Here is a 15839-nt window from a genome sequence, read left to right as displayed (position 1 = left end):
GTGTGTGCTTTGTCGACTGGCTGAAGAAACTACACAACATATTTTTTGGTCGTGTGCAGTGTTTTGAGAATTGTTTTCTAAAACTTGGAGGACTCCATCAGTTGTTGTGTGGGAGGCTCGCTTTGCATTGGATCTTATCCTCGGCCCTGATATAATTAGACGCGAAAAAAAGTGGAGGACTATTTGGAGAGTTTGATTATTTACAGTGTGGTGGTTCATATGGATGGCCAGAAATGATGCTACTTTTCGGGATGTCCCATTCAACCTTAACCATCTGACTCATAGGGTCTTGGCTGATGTGCATGCTATCCTCTGCATATACCTCAAAGACCTGCCTCGGCCACCAACTGATCCCCATCTAGATCTTTGTGGTCCTTGATGAGTTTTTTGTTTGTGTTTGGGTTTTTCTGTTTTTGTGTCAATAGTGTTCTCATGTTGTTGTTGTGGAACTCAACGCTATGTTGAGTTTCACTTTTAATTAATGTTGATCACTTTTCGTCTCTCTCTCTCTCTCTATCCATCTATCTATATATATATATATATATATATATATATATATATATATATATATATATATATATATATATATATATATATATATAGTCACTAGAATATGAAAACGGGCATTTCCAACATCTTTTTTGCAAATCTAGCCATGTGAATGTGCTTGGCATGGTGAATTTGCTAGCAATTGACCATTAGATCGTGTATTTTTGATGAAAAAATTGTGATTTTTGAATGCTTGAATATTTATGAAGATTATGAGCTATTGATTTTAAAGCATTAAAAATTTCTCGTTTATGCATCAAAATTGGATGATTCAAGCAGGTTCTTATAAAACAAAGCATGCAAATCACATCCATACGGTTAGATTCAAGAGAAAGGAACAAACATTAGTTCACATATTTTCAGTTCTCATATTCTACTGATTATATATATATATATATATTGCCTTTAGACTATAGTTGGGCTGCGACGAGTCATAGACATGCTGGCAGTCTGCTGCAGCCACAACTGGGCATGTTGGCAAGGTAACATACCCTGTCGATCACTAATTGTTAGTGATAAAACCAAATGTGGATCCGACTAGTCTAAAACCTGATATTTACAATTAATCAGATTCGGATCTTAGTCGGATCCCGATTTTAATTAGATTTGTATTCAAATTTCAATGAAAAATTAATACCGAATTCAAATCCAATTTTTTTATTGAATCAGATGTGGCTACTGAATCCAACAAATCAGATTTGGGTTGGATATCAGGTTATATCCAACTCGTTACCATCCCTATCCTCAATTCAAAGGGGACCATGTTGGTCATGCCAATGGAGGAGACACATAAGACAATATGGAGGTTTGATTTGAAAAGTATTACTTCACAATATTGTCCAAATTGACCATGACCAGCATGGTGTTAACATAGTGGTCAAGCTTGTCTCGCTTGTGTGTTGTTATCATGTTAACCATGAGGTGGGTGGGCACAAATCAGGTCATGCTGAACATGAACGTTTTTGCTCATGCAGACATCGTGGCCGTCTGTTTGCATTTTGGATGAATGCCATGTGGTTTTGTTGACTTTTGAGCTTTTTAAAATGCAAATCGGATGGCCACGATGTCATCATGAGCAAAAATGCTCATGTTCAGCATGACCTGATCCGCTTCCGAGGTGGGTAGGTGTTCTACAGGTTGGGTTCGGGCCGTATATCCGACCAACTGGTATCTGTTTAGCCATGTTCAATGGCTTCATTTAAGGTTGACCCGTTGGAGAAACCTTTCGAAATTGAATTTGATGCCTCTGAAGAAGATGTTGTTTCTTTCAATCCAGATCACCCACCATGTTGAAAACAACCATACCTGCCATAATAATCTCCATTTTGTTTTGTTTCATAAAATTATGGGACCAAGCAAGAGGTCCCGAATAACAGAACTCGGACGAGTTTGAACAGACGGTGCACCCCAAGTTTGACAAAATAAGTCTAGAATGGCCAGGCAAAGCCAAAATAGGTGAGTCGTGTCCTCTACTGCATTCTCGCAAAGAACACACATTCTAGGAAATTGAATCCCTTGTTTCCTGAAGTTAATCTGGGCTTGAACACGATCCAAAGCCACGAGCCACGTCAAAGTTTTTGCCCTTGGAGCGGGCCCCTTACCCCACATACAATTACTAGGAAACCAGTCCATCCCGGATGGCAACAAGGAACGATAACCTTGCTTAATAGAGAACCTATCTCTGCTCGCCATGGCCCAGTGAAGCCACAGGTGGCCATGGACAGGCCTAAGATCCCTGTCACTGAAGGAGCGAAGTGTCTTCCACCACTCCAGCCAGAGGGACGAATGACACACTGAACTGGGCGACGAAAGAAGGAAGTCAGGTAGACTACCATATTTTTGCCTAACAAACGTAGCCCAAGGAGATTGAGATGTGGAAGCTACCCAAGCCCACTTCAAGACTAAAACGATGCTCCTCTTTCTTAGAGTCGGAATCTCCAAGCCGCCTCGCTGCCTTGGGAGAACGATCTGTTGCCAAGAAACAAGCGGGTACTTTTTGTGAGACACATTCCCAGACCAAAGGAAGTGCGAAAACAAACGGTTAATCGTTTGTTCTACTGTCGTCGATATAATGGACATGCTCATACGAAACTCTAGTAATCGGGCCAAAATATGGCAAATTAGCATCACTCATCCCGCAAAAGATAAATATCGGGCCTTCCAAGACTGCAATCTCCCTTGCACCCGCTCTATAGTAGACATCCAAGATGAAGTTCATGTAGGCTGCAGTGAGTGCAACGAAAGATCCAAGAAATTGACTGGAAGGTCGGATATTGGGCAGTTGAAGATCCTTGCAGCAGCCGATTGGAGAAGAGAGTTAGCATTGAGTAAGACCAGAGTGCACTTACTCTCGTTCAGGCAAATGTGTGAAATTACAGCGAATACTTTAATAATGAAGCACAACTTGGACATTTGATTAACATTCGCATGACCAAATAATAAAGTATCGTCTGCATATTGAATTGTGTGACCAATAAAACCAGGAATGCTTAATGAATCCAAGAAGTCTGTTTGTTCTGCCCTTTTCATGAGAATAGGTAAACCATTTGCCACGATATTAAAAAGGATAGGGGCTAGGGGACAACTACTACAAGAAAAATGTGGATTAGCGACAAACATTTACGATGAATTTTTTCTATCACAAATGGACGACAGATTAGCGAGAGAAAACTATTTGTCGCTAACATTCGAAATATTTGCAAAATTAGCGACGAAAATATCTCCCTCATAATTCCATCGCTAATGAGCGACAGATTAGCGACGAAATTTTTTTGTCACCAAACACTACAAGAAAAATGCTAATTAGCGATGGAATTAGTGAGAGAAATATTTTGTAGCTAATATATCGCTAATTAGCGAGGGAATTTTTTCCTCGCTAATCTGTCGCTAATTAGGGACAGATTAGCGACAAAAAAATTCCCTCGCTAATTTCATTGCTATTTTTTTATTTAAACCGTCCCATCTAAGGCACACAATTTTTCCTCTCTCATCGTTCAAAAATTAAACTGATGACTTCTCGAACGATGATGACTTCGTGGCGAAGGAACGCGAGAAAGAAAAGGAGTTAGAGTCGCCCGCCGGCGTTGGAGGACCAGGTCAGACCGACCTCTTCGGTTCAGTAAGTCATTTTCTTTTTTGAGCGTGGCTTTTCGTTCCTGGCCTAACGATTCTGTTAGGGATTATGGTTTTAGGTCGACGGACAAGCAAGGGAACCAGGTTTGGAGGGCACCGAAGAGCGCGCCAGTTCAAAGGTGCAACCACTGCATTGTGCAGAACACCCCACAATGGCGGGTTGGGCCGGAGGTTGAGAGGGTGCCAGAGAGCACGCATGAGAGTGCACCGGTTCGGAGGTGCACTCTTCTGCGTTATGCAGAAGACCCCGTAATGGCGGGCCGGGACGAAAAAAGAGGGAACCAGGTCGGGAGGGCGCTGGAGATCATGTCGGAGAGTGCGCCAGAGAGTGCACCGGAGAGCATGCCAGTTCTATGCAAAAGAACCCGCAGTGGCAGGCCGGGCCGCTCGGGTGCAACGCATGTGTGGTGCGGTACAAGTCTGACCTATTGCTGTCGGAATACCGCTCGACAAGGATCAATTTTTTTTTTTTAAAATTTAGCGATGGATTATCGACAGATAATATATGTCGCTAATTTAAAATAGAGACGGTCTCATGACGGATGTTATCCGTTGCTAATTTAAAATAGCGATGTACTCACGACGAATCATGTTCGTTGCTAATCTGTCCCAAATTAACGATAGATAAGTTCTATCGCTAATTAGCGATCAGGATTATGCGATGGACGCTATCCATCGTTAATCTGTCACCAATCCATCGCTAAACTATTTAGCGACGGATTAGCGATGGATAGAGTCCGTCGCTAATCCACATTTTTCTTGTAGTGAACCCTGTCACACACCTCTATCCAACTTGAATTATTCCCCTCTTAGTCCATTGATGCAAACCGACGATACGAATTTCGTGACCAACTCCTTAAAACATGCTATAAGCTGACTGCCAAACCCCATGTTTGTTAGAGATTCAATCAGAAAATCCCAAGCCAGACTATCATAAGCCTTGTGAAAATTCAATTTTCATGAAGTATGGTGCTCCAGTTGACTGTAAAGAGTGAAGAAGCTCAGTTGCACAAATAAAAGACCCTTGCAAACTTCGACCTGGAATAAAAGCTCTATGGTTTGGAGAGACAAGTCGATCAATGACAGCGCGCAACCAATTAGCCAACACCTTAGATATAATGCGATACAGAGCACCCATCACCGAAATCGGCCTGAAGTTAGATATGTTTGATGCCCCTTGCCTCTTAGGAATTAAAGAGATGACTGCCACATGATATGGTTTAGGCAGCCTCGCATTACGATAGAATTCATCGAACAAGTGGAGCAGGTCATTTTTAACAATTGACCAAAAAGCTTTGAAGAAGTCAACATAAAAACCGTCAAGGCTTGAGGCCTTTCATCCTGAGAGTTCGCTAATAGCATTCGAAATCTCAACTTCGGTGAATCAAGCTTGCAAAGAAATCGATTGATTTGCTGCCAACTGCTTATAGCCTATATTGCTGATGACCCCCCCGATGCCTAAGTCGGTCGAATACATCCTGGAGAAATAAGAAGTAATAGCTAGCAGACAATTTTGTTGATCAAACTGGCATCCATCGATCTCGACCAAGAGTAGCTGGTTCTTAATGTATTTATTTGATACATTCATGTGAAAAAATCGTATATTATCATCGTCATTAGTCAACCATGCAACTCTGGCCATCAACTTTCATCTAAGCTCATGTCGTGCTCTCCATTCTGCAACTAGGGTAGAAAGGACGACGATACGCTCCTGCAACTAAAGCACTTGACCCTCTGACTCACCAACAAGATCGACCTGACGTTGGGCTAGATTGGAGAGCTCAACTTCCCACTGGCCGATGAACCTAAACTTGTTCAGTTTATTAAAGCTGAGTCATTCCTTAATACGTTACCGTAGATGAAGAAGCTTTGTATGGATGCGGAAAGTCGCCCAAGATTCCGTAACAGGTTGAGCCCATGATTGTCCGACCAGTTGCTGAAGTCTGGCACACAAAGCCACCACTCCTCAAAGAAGAACCTACGACACACAAGAAGAGGCATGATAAACAACAATATAAAAACAAGTAAAAAATAATATTTAAAACTTGTGCTTTCTACTTAAATGACATAGAGACGTATTGAAACCATGTATTTTTTTTTTGTTACTTAAAATGAATTTTAAGTATCCTTTATTAACAATGATAAAATCATAAAATGTAAAAGAAGTGCATCTTTTAATATGAGAAAGAAATCATAGATTTTCATATTAGACAAGCAAGCTCTCTCGTTTTCTAGAAGCAAAATTCCCGTAAAGTTTTAGAAGAGTAAAAGACGCGTGTTTTTTTAGCTTCTAAAGTGAGTTTCTTGGCTGAGGTTTTAAGAAGCTTTCAATTAACGGGTCATTTGATCCGAGCTGATTCTGTAATACCTATTGGAAATATTGCCCTAAAATTCAGATTAATGTGACATTTTCTATTTTGAGATCATTATATTTATGGATGTACTAAATAAATTGCCGATGAGATGACCATTATGGTATTAAATATCAGGTTACATTGTAGGATAACTAGATGTTTGACTTAGAGTCAATATGGGAGGATTAGTTTTTCAGTTCTTTGTACCTGAAATAGTCACAACTATGGATGGTTGTTATTAGATATGAAATGACTAGTTTTTGAGTCGTCCAATTAGGGACTTTGTTAACTGTACATTGACTAGTTGCACATGAGAGATTTTCTTGAAAAATCATTTATTGTCAAAAGATATTTTTTTTTGTATACAAAAAAGGTTTAGAATGTCCTTTGACCCAAAGTGTTCATTTGTTACTAAATAAATGATCTAATTATTTTGATTACACCTAAATAAATTATAATAAATTTATTGAAGGGCATATATTAGATAATTAGTGAAATACTTAAAAATGATAAGTATCCATCCAACAAGAGATCGAAAACCGTTTTGGAGAATATCCAGCATTAAGAAAAAGTATAATTTGGTTTAAAAAAAATTTCAAGTTTGATAATTTAATAAATACATTTTTTTAAATATTTTATTGAAATTATTTTTGAAAATTTTGTTTATCAAATTTTCTATGAAAAAGTTTCATAAGATCCTATTAGTATTTTAGATCCTCAATGGGCTATTATAAATAGGTCATGGGTTTGGCAATAATTTTATTATTTCTAAGAGCCCTTAATGTAATATTGAATTTTGAAATGATTATTTTAAAATATTTTATATGAAAGGACTTTTTGATATTATCTTTTTTTTGGAGGTTTTCAGCTATAGCTATAATATGAATACCCCACATAACTTACTATTTAATGAATCTAGTCTTGATAAGCCTAAGATGAAGAGAAATAACCATAAGAAGCTTTAGCAGAAGACAAAGCTATTACTGGGTAAAAGCTTTATCTCATTTCATCTTTACTTATTTAGGATATATGATTTAAAATATGCAAAAATGATCTTTTTTTTTGGACTTGTGAGAAACCCACCATTACTCCTCCTAATTTTGTGTTGTTGGGTTTACTTTTAAACCTCAATACTTCCAATACCTACATCAAAATCAGAATCCAAATCATTTGCATCCACACCGTTTGCTGACAAGGAAACCTCACCTAGAACCAGGTCACTTAATGGGCCTGCTCCCCTGTCAGGTAAACCTGAGAGCAGATCTTGTCAAACGCTGGGTGAGAGATTAACAATCTCACCCAGCTTTTACAGACACAAACCCCACCCCTCTTTACTGTAGCTCAGTACAAGTGAGACCCACAGAGGGGTGGGGTTTGTGGTTGTAAACGCTCACTCAGCCAGCAGTATTTCACAGGATCCTCTCTAGGGAAACCTAAGTCAGTTTGATACCTTTGTAACAAGTGACCCAAATTCACGTTACAGTGTCCACGCTAAATACTCAGCCCGAGGACTGGATCAGGCCTCCCTTTCTAATGGATAGGGTGCCTATTTTGTTGTTTGATTGGAAAATGTTAACCCACATATTTGCTCTTAATCAAACTGAAGTTCTTATTGTCATAACCTTTACATTTAAGACCCAATGAAGAGCCGATAAAACACATGTATAGTGAGAAAATCTAACGGACCCATCCTCAACATTTTTTTTTCAGCATAAAGGGATATATTTCTGCTGTAATCAGTTTTAATAATTACCAACGGGGGATCCGCTTGTCTGGTAGTAGTAGTTAGAGCACCTCACTTTGTGTTGGGACGTTGCATGTTTGAATCCCAATGGTATGGTTATATAACTGGTAGGGGTCTGCCTAACCCAAGCTTGCCTATCAATATATATATATATATATATATATATATATATATATATATATATATATATATATATATATATATATATATATATATATATATATATATATATATATACTTATAATCTAATCGAAATCTCATGTTGTAAGTTATTTTGATTTGATCTAATTTTTATACATGTATTAAACATGGTCGATTTAGTGGGAATCAACCCTTTGAATCATTTTTTTTTACAAAAAAATATGCTTTTTTAAGTCAAGAAAGATGAGTGCTTTCATAGCTATCAAATTTTGCTGCTGGAAAAACCTGCACGTAGGTCGGATTTTGGCTCTTCAAAAGTCGGTTTTTATTTTTTGTTTTTTGAAAGGCAAACTGGGGTTAGGCAGACCCCTACCAATTAAACAATTATACCATTGGGTTTTGAACCTGCAATGTCCCAACACAAGGTGACGTGCACTAGCTGCTCCTACCAGACAACCGGATATCCGGTTGGTTTCAAAAGTGGGTTCTTGCTGAAAAAAAAATATGTAGATCACATATATAACGTTGGATGAAAGAAAGAAAAAGTTAACCAAGAGGATGGTAGTGGTTGAATGCTTGAGTGATGACTCGACTCTTTTCCAAAGTTTAATAATGTATTCCAGTATGCTGTCCACCATAAAGCCAAGATGAAGGTAGAGAGCATTTCCCCATGAGGGGCCAATTCTTGAAACATCAAAGCAATATCAACACAAATGAGAAGGGTGAATGGGACTGTGTTTATTCGTTCAAAGGGTGATTTTCAAGTAGGGATGGCAGTGGACCAGGGCGGGGGCGGGGGACAAGGTCTCCACTCCTGCCCCGTTTCAAAATCTGAACCTTCATCCCTGCCTCCATCACGGGATGAATTTTAACTTCCACCCCCGCCTCCATCCCCGTTTTATGTCCTCCATCCCCGTTCCAAACGGGGGTGAGATGGGGCAGGGCCCATTTCCCCTCGGTCTATAGTCATTCCTTAAAGGATTGGGGATGGGATGGGGCGGGGCGGGGAAAGGCGGGGTTTGAGACAGGAACGGGGTGGGGTGGGGGGAAAGCGTAAGTCCATCCCCGCCTCCATTCCTGCACGGGGATAGATTTTAACCTTCATCCCTGTTTCATGCCCTTCATCCCCGGTCCAAACGGGGTGAGACGGGGCGGGGCCCCGTTGTCCCCCGGTCCACTGCCATCCCTATTTTCAAGTTTAACCAATTGCTCCTTTGTTATGCCACATATTATGTCCATGTCACAAATATCGGGACTATTTTCAAAATATCATCAATATAACATGATACTCACAGTGGTCAATATTTTGAGGAAAATAATGTGATATTTTGAAAAGAAATGCCCATACTGAAAATATCACATTTTTAATGCATTTGTAATGTATTAATAACATAAAAAACAATTTTAAATGTTTTAATGTTATTTACATGCTTATATATAGGGTTAATCTAATATTAAACTATTTGTGTTTAACATTAGCTGGATTCCTAATGAAAATGGCTACAATATCCAGAATAGTACTTTTGGAAATGCATAACTACTTTTTGAGCATTATATGTCTTTTGAACTTTGAGGGAATTGAAATGTCAAACATTTTTTTCAAAAAAAACTAACTTTATGAATCCATCGAATTTAATTTTTTGACCTAAAAAAGTAACTATACATTTTCAAAAATATCATTTTTTAAAGGTATTTTAGTTATTTTAACATGGTTGAATTCATTTAATGTTAAACACAACTACTTTAATGTTAGATTAATCTATATAGCCCATATATGTATAATTTTACATATGATGATATTTTCTTGAATTTTACAAAGAAAAATAGATTTTTGAAAAAATTGCAAGATTTTTCCTTTGTCGAGATTTTTCCTAGATCAATTTGTGACTATGCCAACATCTCAATAACCTTCCTAGGTCCTTCATGGAAACATCATGAACCCATAATGTATGCTTGATCTATGTGCCATCCGCCTTCAGTCCTATCTTTTCCATCACTTCCCATTCAAACATAAACCGAGCCGCTACATCCAATCCTGACTCACTATTTCAGATGTTGAATCAACCTTGGAGGTAAAACAGAAAGGGTTTTGGTCAAATATAGGATTGGCCACTTACCATTTTATCTGGTTTCACTAACCCCTTCATTGACTCGTTTTACAAAGTTACTTGTTCACATTAGAATCTTAGAAAATCAAGATCCAAACACAGATTCGATAGGGCTAAAAGCTAATCAATCTGGTCTGAAAAGGGCACTCCCTATCCAAGTCAGATTCATATAAAGTATACAAAGCATTGCCACCCTTGGCATGCATATGCTTCTTCAAGGTCTAGTTTACATATTTGTCTATAACGGTTCTCTTTTTTGTCATTATGACCATTATTTTCCCTGAATGAGGAACTCAGCTCTTGCACACAATAAGCAACGTAGAGAATCCTAACATGTGAAGAATAAGCCACTGTTGAGAGAGAGTCGACTATACTTTAGGGGCAATTATAGTTTTCTCATTTTTGGTGCTGGCTCTAGCTGATGTACTTACAGTCATTGTACTGACAGCTTAAAACTTGGAGGGTTTACCCACTCCCCTCTAGGGGTGAAATAGTTGGGCGTAGTTATAGTTTTTCATTTTTCGTGCTGGCTCTGCCTGCTGTACTTACTGTCACTGTCCTGACAGCCTCTAGGTGTGAAGTAGTTCCCTCATTTCACTACCAAACTCTTGCAGATACAATAGAGAGAGAGAGAGAGAGAGAGAGAGGGCAAGCAATCATTTAACACAAACAATTAATTCCCCGCCATCCCCGATGCAATCAAAACCAAAATCCATAAGAGAAAAAAACGAAATTTGACAGCCATCACTAAAAACTACAACTACCAATGTCCATATTAACCAGTCACCAACACATCCAATTAAACCCCCCAGCACAAAAAAATATATATATATAGAATACGGCGAAAAGAAGTCCCCAAGAAAAAATTACACTTCTACCTTCCGCCTCCCAACCTCACTCCAGAAACAGATCGATGGGTATACCGGGCGACAATATCAACGGCGACGGCGAGAGGCGCCCCAGAGGGCTGAAGCTCATCCAATCCAGACCGCTGCTCCCGTAGATCGTGGGGCTCATATCGTTCAAGAGCCCGATGATGAACGGATCCGGCGACTGTAGGAAGAAATTGGGGGAGATGGGCGGCAGCGACGAAGGGAGAGGCGAGAGGATCCCGTGGGGGCTCCCGCCCTTCCGATCCAATCGCGCCTCCATCTCTATCTCGACCTCCGGAGAAATACCCACATCGCAGATTCCCTCGCCAGCGTCGAATTTTCCGGCCGGCGTCCGGGGCGATGCGGCCAGGGAGGGACCCGTGAGCCGCTGCACGACCGACATGAACTCGTCGGGCGTCGCCTGGATGACCTTCGGAGAGACCGCGTAGATGATGACGGGGCCGCGTTGGTGGTGGTCCGCCGGTTGTGGTGGTGGTGGAGGTGGAGCGGAGGGGCCGGGCGGCGGCTTCTTGAACTTGTTGGAGTCCTTTCGGACCCTCAACGGGGTGGGTCTCGGACCCTGAAGCTCTTTTCTCTGAGACTGCGTTCTTCCGGGTCTGGATTCCAGCGGGTCCATGGGTTTTCCGGCGACCGGGAAATTGGTGGTGGTGGGGATGGGGGAGATGGGTTTTGGGGAATTGTGAGAGAGGGGCTGAAAATGCTTTGATATTCATGTAATCCTTTGCGGGCTAAAAGAAGAGTCAACGAAGTTGGCGCGTGATTTATTTAATGAATTAAAGTTACTGAATATACAAAATAATAAATAAATAAGTTACTGATATATATATATATATATATATATATATATTTTTAAACTGTCTTTTTCTTTTTTATAAATGCATTGCATTTTTGCTCTTCATTAACTTATCGTTTTGTTATACACAAAATAAATAATTAAATACTTGTTAACCTTTTTCTTGTTGTCATTTGAGTGTGTACCACAACTCAAACCCATATTCTTTTTTTTAAAGAAAAATCAAGTCAACTCATGATGAAAGAAAATATCTTTAACAAGTTTTAAAGAAAAATACTTTCATTATTTCTTTCTACATTTCGGGTTAGTGGTTAACATTAAAGAGTTAATAGCTTTAAATAGGTGGAAGATAAGTATTGTGACCCCGTTCATCTAAATGCTTGATCTCCTTATAAAAAGGAGGGGGCCATTAAGTATGATAAGTGCATTCAGCCCCTCTAACTTCTCACAGTGACCACATACAGATTTTTTGGGTTTAGGGTCCTCGACCTAAGGCCTGAGCTCATCATGGGCGTTGATCGATTGAGGAGAACTCTGACCACCCACACGTTTTCATGGCGTCTTCATATACACATTTACATTTCGATTTTGTATTTGCGAATACGCCAACATTAGGTTATGGGTCCATCATGCTTCTGTTGTACGAGTGGGTGCATCGAGAGCATCCAATTTACGCTAGCCAATGTCGGCACTGCTGATGCAGGCCCTATCGCATTCCAGTGCCGCTGTAACGGTTACGGGTGCTGGAAACAACACGTAGCAAATGGGGCTGACATATGGGTATGTCAGTTCTGCTAAATGGCTTGCCTGAGGTCATATATACCCCTTTGCCATTTTCTTCAAAGGTGAATGAGGGAGTCACACATTTAGTGACTGCTGGCGAGCAGGAGGTCGACGACATGTCGTCATCCGTTGACCGTAACTGATGAAACCTCAAACCCTTGCGCTGACAGGGTTCTTTTGCTCTGGCAGGCACTAGTACCGGTGACCAGTGATCGTCGTGGGGCGACAGTCACTGGTAGGAGCGATTGTCGCCATGGGGCGACAACCATCCCCGACGGAAGATCCATAAAAAGAAAAGAAAAATAGAGAATCAGATTGTTTTACCTGCACCATCGGGTTGCAGGGTGGTCGACAGGCACTGGGGTCACCGCGGAACGTCACCAGAGGGGGGAAAGATGTTTTTGCCTGATCGTCGGCGTCTGGCGACGTGCGGCAATCAGGGTTTTGAAAACCTCCATTTTCTTTCCCTGCTTTCTATAACCGTTGGGCTGGGGTTTTCGACGATGGCCATCGTCGGGGAGCCAAAAGCTTTGATCATCACTGGGAAATGGCTGGCCACCGGTGTCTGTCGCCGTGTTGTGACATGGGTGGCCGAAGAACGGGCAACATGCTTCTTTTCTCTACTTTCCTCCTCAGACCGTCGGGGTTGATGGGGGTTCTTCGTCGCCGATGAACTCTGATGGCGGCAGTTGTCGTGGGGTGACGTTGGTCATCGACAGGCGACGTGGGTCGCCGACAGGTGACGTGGGTTGTAGTTGAAAAAGAATCACATGTCGTTCGATGTATGGTATCAGAGCAGAGGGGTCAGACCCACATGAGATCTCGGTCTATGATCGGATCTGACCCGATTGGATCAAAATCGGATCCATTTGGCCTTCGGGTCTGGTCTGATCCAATTGAATCGAGTCACGATCCGAAACCAATTGACTCAGATTCGATGTGTGGGTTCGGACCAGACCCGGACCCGTTATGGTTTAGGGTCTGATTTCAACATGGAGTTGGATCCGATCCTGAATTACCAGGTTATGATCCAGACCCATTAGGAATCTGGGTCTGGATCTACTCCAGAAGACCCAGATCCAATTTTGGATCGGGTTTAGACCTGAATACTCTTATGAATCAGATTTGGATCGGAATTGAATCAGATTGAATCCGTAACAAGGTCCAGATACTGTTTACACCTAAACCGGATCAGTGACCGATACGGCCCTTTCCAGGACCGGTTCAGAGCTATTTTTGACGGGTTCCTTACAATTTTTACCGATTTTGAGATATAGAGACCCTATTTTTCATGAATCCATGAAGACACAGGGATTGTCTCATTCAGTTAGAGGGTTTTATTAGCTTTTGTTCATGTTATGCACTGGTTCATCAGGATTAGAACCGATTCAAACCCTTAGATGACCGATTCAGGGTCGTTTTAGACCGGTTTTGTAACGCCCAAATATTTTAACTCAAAAATATTGAAATAATTTTTTTTTTAAACAACAACGAAAATGTTTTATATATTAAATCCTCAGTCAAATAATTCGGGTGGGTTACAGGCGATAGCACAAACTCAATAACATTAGGTGAATTAAAACTTTTGCATTGGAATCTTACAAGTCATAAATTACAAACTTAATGAATTTAAAGTTACAGTTCGTCATAACATCCAAAGAAGATATGGTCTCATGGTACTGTCCGCAGCGACTACCACAATTGCCCATCTTTATCTTTTTCCTGAAAATATTAATTCAGAAGGGGTCAGACTACCTTGTCTGAGTAAGAAGCATACTATCTATAAGAGTGTGCTTAGTGTCATGTGTACAAGTATATGTGCTGCATATTTATATAAGAAGTAACAGACATTTGAACAAGTGTTGAATGTACAGTTCACTAAATTCAATCATTTCATGATCTATTATATAAAAGAAAGACATGAATGAATGACACATCATATAAATGAATCACATTTAGGTTATCACATTTTGCATTTAAAAGAAAACATTTCTAAACTATGCATCACATGAGTGAATCACAATCATATTCTAACAATTGCAACATCAAGCATTGTGCGAATACTTGAAGACTTTCAGAAATATACTAACTTTATATTTTCTATTGTTAATTACCTTGTGGGTACGCACAGACATTCGACATCGTAGCGAACCGAGACCACACGGAAGTTTGTTATGCTTTTTCAATTAATACCCCATATGACTAGCCGTATGGAGGTCCAAAGGGGATGGTTCACGACCGAGAAAGTACTCTCTAATGGCTAAAACTAGAATGAGGATATACCCTGTAACTTTTGCAGAAGGCTTGGATCTACCACCTAGATGTATTGGTAGTCATGGCCCCCTAACTCTGAGGACTGAGGACCGAGTGAGACGTCTCGCTCTCACAAAACAAAATTGTTCCACGGAGCTTGTACCATCTACCCTTTCCAAGGTAGACCATGAGTTCGGTAACATACACCATCTTTCAGGTGTACCTAGAACCCTGAGAAACCAGTAATATATACCGTTGTCAGGTATACCAAAAATCCTGGGAAACCAGTAACATATACCGTCTTTCAAGTATACCCAGAATCCCATATTTAGGTTATGTGTGCATATTTTTTATTCTTATTTATTTTTGATGTGTAAGTCATTGCACACAGGGGATTTCAAAAAAAATCCCAACCCACATTCAGGGTGATCTCAATGTATGTACCTCACCCAATTTAGTGTGTAATAAGCACTAATACAACTTTTCAAAATCTTGGTTCAAACCCGAGCCAAGTACTTGTATATGCATCATCTTAGCATTTATTTTTGAGCTAGGGTGTATGTATAGTACCCCACCAATTTATGTCCCCACATGGCATATCACAAGTTCAACATTTTGTAAGTGCACGTATGACATTACAAGGGTTTTACGAAATCGCAAACTTAATTTTGAATGTTTCATAATTCATGACCCTCCATATCAATAGAATTTATCAAATCTCATGCATTAAATAATCTGCATTTTATAACTAAAACCATGGTAATGACATTTACAAGTGCAACATACATAATCTCATGTGTTTGATGGGCAAGAGTCTCTGAGACTCGATCATGCTTGATAGATTTCCAAAGTAAATGCAATTGAACTAACATTATAGTTCTTATATCAAAGTTTTCTCATAATCATAGGTTCATATACAAGTTGATCCCTTATGCATGCATACATGTAATAACAAGATGCAAATTTTCAACAATAAACTTCACATGATACAAGTTATATGTCAAAATTAATATACAATATATTGCACCTAATCATTAATTAGGGTGCCCAGCTCATTCTATGAAAATTATTGAAATTTCATGCCCAATA

The 15839-nt window shown here is 40.0% G+C and overlaps 1 protein-coding gene across 1 annotated transcript; it reads right to left on the bottom strand.

Annotated features, from left to right (window-relative positions):
- Positions 1-10745: 10745 nt before the first annotated feature.
- Positions 10746-11726, bottom strand: LOC149837930 (protein MKS1-like). Its single transcript, XM_090007538.1, has one exon. It carries the CDS (start codon positions 11535-11537, stop codon positions 10923-10925), a length of 615 nt encoding a protein of 204 aa, XP_089863664.1. The 5' UTR covers positions 11538-11726; the 3' UTR covers positions 10746-10922.
- Positions 11727-15839: the final 4113 nt, after the last annotated feature.

The sequence above is a fragment of the Nuphar pumila genome, chromosome 5 (genome assembly GCF_984573655.1).
Source record: "Nuphar pumila chromosome 5, dmNupPumi1.hap1.1, whole genome shotgun sequence".
NCBI lineage: Eukaryota > Viridiplantae > Streptophyta > Magnoliopsida > Nymphaeales > Nymphaeaceae > Nuphar > Nuphar pumila.
This window is presented reverse-complemented; position numbering and strand designations above follow the sequence as displayed.